Raw genomic sequence first — 12,435 nt, forward strand, 5'->3', positions numbered from 1 at the left:
CTCCTCCTCTTCCTGTTTGGGGGAGGAGGGCAGGCGGTGGCTTCCCCACAATAGGGTGAAGGGGAACAAAGTCATTCCCCTGTGGTGTGAAAAATCAGTGGACTAGCCCTGCATGGAAGCTTTTTTCTGGATGAGCTGGAACCAAAGCATTGCAGTTCCATTTCTACCTCCTCACCTCTGACAGCCAGCGTGGTGCAATGGCGAGAGTGTTGCTGAGTGATGTTGGGCCTGTCACCCACATTCAGCCTAATTTACCTCACAGGGATGTCGTGGTGAGGATAAAATGGGTGACAGGAGAATGATATTGGGAGCTGCTTTGGGTCCCCAGTGGGAAGAAAAGCTGAGTCCAAATAGCTAGTAAATTAATGAATATTTCCTTCTGAAGGGTTCGTTCCCAGCACGTTATATCCGGACAGTCCCTGCCAGCCCTTTCTCTCCTCTGGATGCCAACCATTCTGCCTTCTTCTTGGTAGACGATGGGACAACAGGCAAGGCAGGTGGGGAAGCATTCTTCCGTGCCCGCCTGGAACGCTACATTGCCCAGCAAAAAGTGGGAGCTGGAGGTGAGAGACTCTTTCTCCGTACAGTACATAAGAACATAAGAACATAAGAGACGCCAATGTTGGATCAGGCCAAAGGCCCATCCAGTCCAACACTCTTGTGTCACACAGTGGCCAGAAATACCAGGTGCCATCAGTGGTGCCAGTGGGTAATGATGATATATCCCATCAGGCATGGGATGGGAGTCATCATTATAATGCTGTTAGTGTGTTGGATCAGAAAGACCTTGGTTTGAATCCCCACTGTGCCGTCAGTTTCCGTAGGTGACCTTAGGCCAGTTCTCTGCCTAACCTATAGTGTGAGGACAAAGTAGAGAAAGAAAACTATGTACACTCCATGAAGAAAATGCAGAATAAATTAAAAAACACATAACTTCCTTCCAGTAATATTACTGTATGATGGCTGATAGCTGTCAAGGTGTGACTGTAAATAATGCCTTCCGTATTTGGAATGATTTCCAAAGATGTTCTCTACAGGCAATTAAAAGAACACTGTACTCTTTTATGTTTTATTGTGGCTTCCATTTCACTCACCCAGTTCAAACTCCGCCAACCAGTTTTGTATGCTGTATTTTCTGCTTCAATTGCTGTAAGCTGTAGCTCTCCAGCACTCTGTTCCATTAAACGTTAATGTCACGCCAGCAGTGAATATAGGGGATTGGCCTCTGCGTTAATTTTAGAATCCCAGAACAGCTATGTAGTAACGTCCTTCTCAGACATTAGATTGTGGCACACCTACTACATCTAACAGGAAAGCACATCATGCACAATCCTTTCTATTGACCCAAAATATTAATCCCTTTTTTAATTCTAGAATTTGTTTCTCCAAGGCCTGTGTTGTTTTCACTCCCTTATCTAATTTCCCCTTCTCCCCTCCCCAGGTGTTGAGAGTATTGAGATTCCTGTCCTGGTGCTGCTCATCTGTGGGGACTCATCCATGTTCAAGGTAATGGATATGTGGGTCATTGAGGGCAAAGGGTCAAGGAGGGTAGAATAAATGTTCATGTAAAGTGCTGGAATAAAAATGGAGGCTGCCTGAGATGCAGAGAATCTTCTGAGGAGGTGTCCGTTGACTGTTGGTGGAGGTGAGGCCCAGGCATCTTAAAAAGGGGTGCAGTATTCTCCACATGGGAGAAAGAGAAGACCCCAGATTTTGAATGTGTATTGACTATTGACACTAGACAGAAACATGGAGAAGGTGGGTGAATTCTATGAGGAAGATTTTGGGATGAAATACATGTGACGGGAAAAGGTCATTAAATACTGGCTAATAGATTGTGATCCAGGAGGGCCCTGGTTCAAAGGCCCAGTGGCCACTCTCTCAGCCTCAGCTTCCTCCCATCAATACTGGGATAATGATTATCTGGAATGAACGCAGATTGTTCTTCACTTTGCCTGGAATTTCTAAACTTTTTCTGCAGACCCCTGCATAGCTAGGGTGCTTGAAAATCTGGGAAAGGAAACACATCTTTTCTGAGGGGTTTCCAAGTGGTTCTCAATGCTTTTCCACACTGAAAGAAGGTGCTGATGTTGTGCATGTGAAGGGGACTCTTGAACTGGACCCTATAAAGTACGAGAGGAAGGCGCTTGTATATTTGGATTGGGTCTTTCCTAGGGTTGCTAGCTCCGGGTTGGGAAATATTCTGAGATTTTGGGGACGGAGCCTGAGGAGGGCGAGTTTGGGGAGGGGAGGGCCTTCACCAATGTTCCCTCTAAGCTGTGGAGTCTTGTGAGCAAAAATTCTACTTTGTGAGCTACTGGCATTAAAGTTGTGAGCGAGTGATTTGGCTACTGCATAAATTAGTTTGCTCTGGAACCATCCTTCCTGAGCTGAGACAAAAATGTGTGAGCCAGAGGCTAAAAAACTGTGAGCTAGCTCACACTGACTCAGCTTAGAGGGAACACTGGCCTTCACTGGGGCATACCATAGAGTCCGCTTTCCAGACTGGCCATTTTCTCCAGGTGAACTGATCTCTGTCACCTGGAGATCAGTTGTAATCAGGGCTCTTTTGGGGCAGGAACGCACAGGAACGGAGATCCGGCTGGCTCCCGAGTTGGCCACGCCCAGCAGGAGCTCATTAGCATAATAGGCCACACCCAACAGCAGAAACTCATTAGGGTTGGCTACATTAGGGGTGTGTGGCCTAACATGCAAAGGAGTTCCTGCTACAAAAAAAGCCCTGGGTTTTTGACAACAAACAAGATAAACAGAATAAGAAGGGAAAGGTGAGTGTGGCTGGATGACCACACTTCTGGTAACATGGCGGTGTGGCCTAATGTACTAATGAGCGGTGCTGTCAGGGTGTGGCCTAATATGCTAATGGGTTTTGCTGTTGGGTGTGGCCTATTATGCTAATGAGTTCCTGCTGGGCTTTTTCTACAAAAATAGCCCTGGTTGTAATAGTGGGAGATCTCCAGCTGCCACCTGGAGGATGGCAACCCTAATATTTCCTGTCTCTCACTTCCCCCCCAGTGATCTCCTGAGATAACTGAAAAGATAATGCTGGAGGTCACTGATGGGGTGGCCATCTACCGATGACCAAACAAAGTGGACAAGAACCCTTCAAAAAGAAGGAAAAAGGACATTTGCATATGCTTTTATGTTCATAGATGAAAATTTACACACAATTACTGTATTTTAAGTGGAAATTCAGCTCACCATAGGGCCAACTCTGCTTGATGTCCAGAAGTTAACTGTTGTGGGATAACTTTTCAAGGCCCCTGCTCCCCCCCCCCCAAGGCTTATTTCACCTCACCTGGTTAGTTTCAGCTGTCCAAATGCAGGTAGCGCTGGGTACCCTGTGGGCCACTCAGGAATCAAACCTCCACAGTTCTGTGGATTTTTCTGGACAAAGAGGCAAAACTCAGACATTTCAGAGGACTGGCCTCAAAAAGATGACTGTACTCAAGAAAAGAGGACATAGAACCCATAACAGAAGAGTGAGAAAATGTCTAGAGAAAACAACACTAAAAGGAGTCCCATGTATATGTTATGTTTGTGTATGTGGACAAAAATGTGAGGAAGTCTTGTTAGGAAGGAACTCTTGGTGAGGGCCATGTGGACAAGAAGCTAGGGTGAAGAAGAGGCCTTGAGAGGGGACACCTTAGATGGTTCTCCAGTGTCAGCGATGCTGCCATGATGTTTATGAGCGAGAGTGGATCTGCTTGACCTGTGTACCAACTGATGCCGCATTCCTTTGTCCCTGCTTATCTATGACCTTGCTAGCTAGCTGCCTGTGTAGTGTCTTCCCATCTATTACCCGTGGGATAGGTTTCGATTCCCAGCTTTGGCTTTAACGGCCTGGGGCCCCATTCTCCCACGCGTGGGAGTCAGGCCGATTGGCCTAGGAGTGTGTGTGTGGGGGGGTGCGTAGGAATACTCTATATCCAGGGCTTTTTTTTGTAGAAAAAGCCCAGCAGGAACTCATTAGCATAATAGGTCATACCCAACAGCAGGAACTCATTAGCATATTAGGCCACACCCCGTGTTACCAGAAGTGTGGTCATCCAGCCACACCCACGTTTTGCTTCTTATTCTGTTTACCTTGTTTGTTGTCAAAACCCAGGGCTTTTTTTGTAGCAGGAACTCCTTTGCATGTTAAGCCACACACCCCTAATGTGGCCAATTCTAATGAGTTTCTGCTGTTGGGTGTGGCCTATTATGCTAATGAGGTTCCTGCTGGGCGTGGCCAACCCGGGAGCCAGCCGGAACTCCGTTCCTGTGCGTTCCTGCCCAAAAATAGCCCTGCCTATATCCCATTATGCTTGTAGGAAAGTAGCCATTCCTAACAGTGACGATGTTACTGCCTCTATAGCTCTTACAATAAAGTATAACCTTATGATAAGCGTGTACTCCTTTGTTTGGCTGTGGAACCTGACATCCAGGGGCTCCTGCCTCATGCCAACCACCTCTGCTTCCTCTGCTACACAGCGAATTTCTGAGGCTGTGCATTCCTCCATCCCCTGCCTGCTCCTGAGTGGATCTGGAGGGGCAGCTGACTGCTTGGCTGAGTTGCTGGAAGAGACGCTGCCCGGAGAGTCCCTGAAGATAAAGGCACTGGAGAAATTGCGAGGAAAGTTCCCTGACAATGAACTGGCAGAGTTGGCAGAAGAGGTAAGGATGTTTCCCATTAATGGGTTCTGTTCTTTCTCCATGAGTTCTCCAGAGAGGATGCAGATTTCTTTTTGTTCCACCTGGGATACTGAAGCGTGCTCACTGTATCTCCACGTGGCCAGACCTGAGTAGAGGGCACTTGAAAAATCTTTCTCTGGAAAGAATCATACCTTTCCTGGGGTTTATCCAAAGGGTTCTCAGTGCTTTCTCTCACTAGGCAGAACGAATTGGGGCCAAACGAGAACTAGTGACAATCTACTCTGACCAAGAAGGCCTGGAAGAGTTTGAAACTATCCTGCTAAAAGCCCTGGTGAAAGGTGAGTGTCCAACCACAGGCTTTCCTAATTGGTCCGTGACTACATGGTTCCCCCTGCCCATCAGATCCTTTATACTAAAAACCAGGTCTGACTGATGATGCTTACTGTGACCCAGTCCCAGACCTTAATCTTCAGTCCTAAATTACCTCTGAACTTGACTTGAAAGATAGCATTCGTTCCTCTGAGCTAGATTATTCATAAGTCACTGTTGTTAAACACTTTCAGCTCTGGAGATCTTGAGGATGCACTAACAACATAAAGAAAGATTCAGGTGGGTAGCCATGTTGGTCTGAAGCAGAATGAAGTTTGAGTCCAGTGGCACCTTTAAGACCAACAAAATTTTATTCAAAGTGTAAACGTAAAGAAAGAATATTGAGAGGTGACATTGTCCAATCTGGCAGCCACCATTTTCTATCTGACCTTCACCATGAGGTTAAAAGCTGAAGTGACCCAGAAGCGCCCCCTGAAGTGAGGCAAAACAATAACTGTGTTCAGAAGTCAAGAACAGGTTCCAATCTGTCATGGTAAGAATGAGCCAAGGAATCTTCGGGAACACGTCTCTTTCCTTATCTCTTCTCATACAGAACTGAGATTGAAGACTTGCTGGTTTGAGAAAAGCTAAAGTTTGTTGCAAACTGAGATGTTTTAACAAACTGTGGTTTGTTGCTTAGCTGCCAACTGCAGTTCAAAGTGCTCAACCACAAATGATAATGTGGAGCAGGGCTGCTGAGCTGGGAATGGATAGGTTAACTCTCCCCTCCTTCACTGTGTCTCTGAACGGAAGTAGCCTCCCCAGGCTCTTTAAGCCCCAGGAGAGAAAAAGGACAGGTACCCATGCGGGGCCTATCTTTATTCCCTACGAGGGCTTAAAGGATGTGGGGGCATTCCCACTCTGGGAAACCATGTACATTTACTCTTTCATCCCCAATGCTATAGACCCAGTTCATATCTAGTTTCCCTATGCTAGCGGTTTGCAGCTCAATACAAACATGGTTCCCTGGTGTCATTTGTGATTTATTATATATGAGACTAGCCTGATACCCATGCTTCGCTACGGTATTTAAGTTCCGTAAATCCAGTTATAATACCGATGATGTGAAGTTTGAAATGTGACATTTGTTGTAGGAATTCTAGTTGAGAAGATTGTAGTGTAAAAAATGAAGTACTTTCTCTCTCTCTACTGAAGGACCTTTCTGTAGACCACATTGGTGGTTCTGCCCTCAGGTGTTAGGATCACCAGGCTGCTTCATGAACTCACTCTGGAGCAGGCCACATAGAACTGTCCATTTAAGAAGCAATCGTCTGTTAAGTCAATTCCTGATGGCCTCTCTACTTGTGTTCCTGGACTGTTTTGCTCATATGGAGACTGTGTTGTTTTGAGCACCTCAGGGTGATCTTGCTGGTACTTGGTCTGCGCAGCTCAGTGCTCCACAGGAGTACTATGTGCAAATGTATTTAGTGCATTCCTAAATTGCCTCCTCCTGGCAGCTGCCTATCCAGTGTAGGAGGGGGAGGGGGGAGGAGTATTAGAAGTCACTGTGGAGGCGGGGCTGGTAGGATCACTAAGGCATTACTGCTGGGGCAGGCTCCCTCGTGGCTTTAAGCACCCTGCAACCACTGTTGCACCTGACAGACAACCACCTGTTAGGTGTATAGGGCTGCCAAGTCCCCCCAGTAGGCAGGGATTCCCCCGTCAAAAGGGCCCCCAATCTGCTGGTCCCAATCTGGCCGGCAGGGGAACCCCACCCCGAAGTGGCCTGATTAGGCCAACGTGCCCAATGTGATGACGTCGCCCGGAAGTGACGTAATCACGCTGGGCATGTTGCTGGGCGACACTCTAGCAATCGCCCTGAAAACTCTATGGTTACATCACTTCCGGGCTACGTCATCGGGGCTCCTGGACTGGGACCGGGTCCCCCCGCTATACCAAGTAAGAGACTTGGCAACCCTATTGGTGAGGGTGGGAGAGGAGGGGGAGTGTGTTGGAAGTCATCAGAGAGGCTGGGCCAGCAGCATCGCTAAGGTGATCCTGCTGGGGCAGCGTCCCTGATGAATTAAAGTACCCTGGCCCTGCTCCTACACCTGACAGACCTGTAAGCTGCTCTGAGACTCCTTCAGGTAGTGAAGGGCAGGGTATAAATCCAATCTCCTCCTCCTCCCAACTGAGATCCGGGCTCTGTGCCAATTGGTACAATTCTGCAGGGCTTGTAAGAGATATACTGCCAAACATATGGGTGAGGTCAGGAGAACTCCCATCCATATAGATCTGCTACCTTTCCCTCCCCTCTCTCTCCCTGGGGCAGCAGGATAGTAATTGTACGGGCCATTTTAGGAACTGTATTATTGGAATTGTTTTAACTGATATGTTTTAATCTTATATATGTTCTATTAATTATATGTTGGAACCTGCTCGGAGCCCCACATTAGTGGGGAAGATCGGGATATAATAAAATAAATAAATAAAATAAAGTAGCCCTTTGCTCAGTGGACACCTGGTAGCAACAAACTAATATTTTAATTTCAGCTGCACAAAACAATAATAATGACGGAAGACTCACCAAGCGACTCTAGATCTTGATGCTCTTTGGCAGACTGTACAGACTTGCCTGGAAGTCAGATATACAGATTTCTAGAACATGATCTGAAATCCAGGGAAAGTTCTTTTTAACTTCTGAGTAACGAAGAACTAAAATTAAAGTGCAGTCTGTCAGAACAGATGGATTGTGAGAGGAGGACTCAAAAAGGGTCACCGTCAGAGAATTCTGCTAATCACGACAGCTAAAATTAATTGTATGTTTTCAATTCATAATACGTTTTTTAAAAATGTCGCAGGAAAGGGGGGAAATACCAAATATATTGTTGTACCCGTTACAAATATAGACTGTACAAATATAAACACTATAACAAGAACAGATTATATTAACATAAATGCATCAAAAGACGAAAATGTCCTACAAAAGCAATCCTAAACAGGTCTACTCAGAATCCAACTCAGATCTATTTAGTGGGGGTTTTCCCCCATTCTTTTTTTGTCATCAAGTCACAGCCAACTTATGGCGACCCCTTCGGGTTTTCAAGGAAAGAGATGTTCAGAGGTGTTCTGCCATTGCCTGCGTCCGCATAGTGACCCTGGAGTTCCTTGGCGGCCTCCCGTCCAAATACCAACCAGGCCTGACCCTGCTTAGTTTCCGAGATCTGACAAAATCAGGCTAGCCTGGGATCTCCAGGTCAGGACTCAGTAGGCCTTACTCCCAGGAAACTGTTCTTAGGATTGCCCTGTTAATCTCCTATTTCAAAAGTTTAAACATAAATTTCAACTATCTAGTTTCTCACCTTCTTGCCACCCCTTTCATATTTCGAATGATAATGTTTAGATTTAGACTTCATAAGATTATACATCTAACTAACTTGAGCTAATAACATCACTCTTGACTTAAACTACTTGATGAGAACCTTGGAATACTCTGTCCAGAGCCTCCCAGTGTTTTTCTTTGTGAGGGGAAGCTACGCAGGGGAGGAGTCTGACTTGGGACCACAAGTGCAAGTGGGAGGTGGATAATCTTTTTCCATTATCCCAATTTGAAAAGCCCTGTGGAGCTGGAGTATGTTGCCTGTATCATACCTCATTCTCTAAAAAAAATTCCTTGCTGAGGCCTCCTCACTCGAGTCTTCTGCATTCTCATCTTCCTTGTTTGTATGTCCCTATTGCTTCAGGGAGGGGGGTTCTTTCCCACAGATGTTTTGCTCCCTCTAGTGGTCGATTAGATATTACATTGCTGTATGTTCAGTACATCTCACTGCAAATTTAAACTGCAGGTTTTAATGCCAGACATACAGTGATGTAATATTGAATCGATTGCCAGAAAGAGCAAAACACATGTGGAAAAGAAAAAAAATAACCAGAGCAATGGGGACATGCAAGTGAGGGAAATGAAAATGTGGAAGAACTCTGTTCCTCTTCCTTACAAGTGTGATCCCTGCCACATATATATTAACCGTTCCTCACCTGCAGAGCTGCAGAAGTAGGAAGGGGAAGACAGAGTTGTCTGACACAAATGTGTACATGTCTTCTCTTCTATTTTCAGCATGTAGGCGGAAAAGTGAGGCTGCTAGCTACCTGGATGAGCTGCGTTTGGCTGTGGCCTGGAACCGTGTGGATATTGCCAGCACTGAGCTCTTCTGTGGGGATATAGTCTGGGAGGTAGGTCAGCCAAGGAGTGATGAGGGGATCTCAGACTACAAGAAGGGTAGAGGATGAAGGTAGGGTTACCAACTTCCTGGAGATTTTGGGGGTGGAGCCTGAGCAGGATGTGGTATGGGTAGAGGAGGAAGCTCAGCGGGGTATAATGCAATAGAGTCCAGCCTCCAAAGCAGCCATTTTCTCCAGGGGAACTGAACTCTGTCATCTGTACATCAGTTGTAATTCCAGGAGATCTCCAGGTCCCATCTGCAAGATGGCAATCCTAGATGAAGAAGGCCTGATGAGAACGTGATGGGGAAGATGAGAAGGAATGGAGGGAATCTTGGGGAGTAGCAAGAGGACGGTGTGGGCAGGCAAGGGGGAGCAGGTTGGGCTCGGTGGGTGAAATCCAAGCAAAAGGGAAGGTTACATCGAATCCAGTGCTGCAGCTCCTCCTTTATTTTGCAGCTCTCGTTACCCCCAGCTTATAAGCATTCTGCATCCATCCCGGAACTGTTGACAGGAGGTGAGGGAGGGGTTGTCAGAAGACCGCAGTTTCCTAGCCCTGTCTTAGCCACGTGTGGAACGCCAGACAGCAGGGCTGCCTGTGTGCCTACAGGTGTGCCCCCACAGAGCAGCTATGCCATAGGACAAGAAACAGGAAATAAATCTTGGTGGTGCTGATATAGGCAGGGTTGGAATAGCTAGTTCCAGGGGCGGACCGGGAGGCAAAGGTGGTCCTTAAAAAGGGCCCTGCCTCCCAGCCCCGTCCTGCAACAGAGTGGGAAGGAAAGAAGGGCACATCCACACCTGCCCCACACAAGGCAAGGACCATCAGCCAACCAGGACTTTTCCCACTGTCTCCCACTTGACTCTCACTCAATCTTGGCAGACTCTTACTTGAATGCTACACAGCCAATGGATTATTAGTGCAGTGCTACTGCTCAATATGACTTTCTTTGATTGACTTTTCTAACGACGTTGCCTATCTGTTGTAATGAAGTGATATTTCATTTCTGTAGACTGATTGCTACAGCATGTCATTTGTCTGGTCAGCCCTTGTAACTTGCCTATGCTGGTTTGACACTTTTGCACTTTCATTACTATTGTGGTATTTACATCCAATTTGCATAAAAGTATTTTGTGGTTATCTTTTTAGAGTATAAAATATATCTTTAATTGACTTAGATGTATGTTTATTTCCAGGGCTTTTACAGAACCTCTTTGACAAAATTCTTTTTAAAATGTTTAAAAGTTCATGAGTTTTCAGTATACAGGCTGAAAACTTCATTTCCCTCTTGAGAGTTCTGGCACCTTTTGTTGTTGTTGTTGTTGTTGTTGTTGTTCAGTCGCACAGTCGAGTCCGACTCTTTGCGACCCCATGGACCAGATCACGCCAGGCCTTCCTGTCTTAAGCCCTGTTTATTTCACATACTTGACAACCTCTGGTGTGTTTTGCACATCCCCCTTTTTTCTTTTCCTTAGTAGCCAGTCTGCCACTTGCTGATTTTTAAAAAGCTTTTTAATCATTAGCTAGAAGAAGAAGAAGATGATAATTGGATTTATACCCCGCCCTTCACTACCCAAAAGTGTCTCAGAGCGGTTTACAAACTCCTTCCCCTTCCCCTCCCCACAACAGACACCCTGTGAGGTAGGTGGGGCTGAGAAAGCTCTGACAGAAACTGCTCTTTTTCAAGAGCAGCTCTTATCAGAACCATGGCTTGCCCAAGGTCATCCAGCCAGGTGCAAGTGGAGGAGTGGGGACTCAAACCTGGCTCTCCCAGATTAGAGTCCGTGCACTTAACCACTACACCACTACACCAAAACATCAGGAAAGAAGGATAGTTCTAAATAGAACATAAGACAAAGATGGAGGGGTAGCCATGACAAAGGTATGGGAGGGGTACAGCACTGGGTAGGTAAACAAGATTGATTTCTTTTTTGAGATGGTGGCATGGACTCCTTTCATGGAGCAGCAGGGGATGGACAGTGGCCAGGGACAGTGGCCTCTTACTATAATCATCTGCTCTTACGCCATTTCTTGCAGCCCCACCTATTGCAAGATCCGATGCGTGATGCTTTGCTTGGGGACCGCCCTGAACTTGTACGCCTCTTTGTGGAAAATGGCTTGGATATCCAGCAGTTCTTGACCTGGGGACAGCTGGAGAATCTATACGCGAGGGCCCCTGAGGGCTCCCTACTGCGCCATCTTCTGGAGCGACGCCAAGGCATATCCCATGAGCCTGCCTCGCCCCCAGAATGCCCGCTATTGGATCGATCTCTGTCCGACTGCCATCTGTCGCAGGTGGCCCGCATCCTGCACGAACTGCTGGGAGACATCTGCACTCCCTTTTATGTGGGGCTGCCCTCTGCCAGCCAGAAGGGGTTAGGGGTAAGTTGTGAAGACACTAATCTGTTCGGCAGGCATCCAGCGGGGAAACCTAAACAAAGCCGATTCCACCACAAGTTTTCTTGAGCCAGCGCTCGCTTCATTGGATGCAACAGTTATGATCAGAAATGATGTGTGTGTATGATTATGCAGAACGTAAGTTACAAGAAAGATAAATTTATAATCCAAAAAAATTAATCAAATTACAAATATTAAAATACTGGGCATCAAAAAAACCATAGTCTTTGGTTACATATGTAAAACTTTTAAAAATAAAACTTTGGGGGTTGGAAGCTTTTCTTCTGGTAAGAAAGGGGAAAGTGGTTCCTTTAGCCACATGGTGTGTGTGTGTGTGTCAGGAAATCTGTGTTAGGGGAAAAGATTTTCTTGAGAAATGTTCCATACCTTGCAAAAGTTTGATAGTTTCAAAATACCCTTTTAGTTAACAGCAGCATATCTGAATACTGACTTATGACAGGAATAATATATTGGAAGCACTGGGTTTTCAGCAAGAAGATTACAGTGTTTTTGTTGTCCCAGCACGGATTCTTTTTGTGCCACTGTGTTAGATGGAAGTGGAGAGCTGTGGATTGAGACCTTCATCAGCCCTCAAGTTTGCTGGGCAAGTTATCTATTGGCCTAGCCTACCTCCTAGGGTTGTTGTGATGGTAAAATAGAGGAGTGGAGAACCAAGTATGCTTCCCAGAGCAGGAGACAGACCTAAGCAAAGTGTGTGCCTGAGAATATTTCATATGCCATGCCGATGATCTCCTATTCTCTTCTTTCCTAAGACCAAGGGACTTTTACCTAAAGCAGAGGCACTGTACCGCACCGAGCTCTCTCCAAACCCTTGGACTGACCTGTTCATATGGGCT

At 46.3% G+C, this 12,435-nt stretch overlaps 1 protein-coding gene across 1 annotated transcript in view; it reads left to right on the top strand.

The window, feature by feature from the left end:
* The window catches only part of LOC107119267 (transient receptor potential cation channel subfamily M member 4-like), a 44,870-nt gene that overhangs the window by 8,082 nt on the left and 24,353 nt on the right, over positions 1-12,435 (top strand). Inside the window, exons 5-11 of the mRNA XM_015421736.1 lie at positions 386-563; positions 1,442-1,506; positions 4,492-4,674; positions 4,892-4,991; positions 9,077-9,192; positions 11,219-11,563; positions 12,352-12,432. Coding sequence (XP_015277222.1) covers positions 386-563; positions 1,442-1,506; positions 4,492-4,674; positions 4,892-4,991; positions 9,077-9,192; positions 11,219-11,563; positions 12,352-12,432 — 1,068 coding nt within the window. The remainder of the gene's footprint in view (positions 1-385; positions 564-1,441; positions 1,507-4,491; positions 4,675-4,891; positions 4,992-9,076; positions 9,193-11,218; positions 11,564-12,351; positions 12,433-12,435) is intronic.

This window comes from Gekko japonicus, unplaced genomic scaffold (genome assembly GCF_001447785.1).
Source record: "Gekko japonicus isolate JY-2015 unplaced genomic scaffold, Gekko_japonicus_V1.1 scaffold3686, whole genome shotgun sequence".
Classification (NCBI taxonomy): domain Eukaryota; kingdom Metazoa; phylum Chordata; class Lepidosauria; order Squamata; family Gekkonidae; genus Gekko; species Gekko japonicus.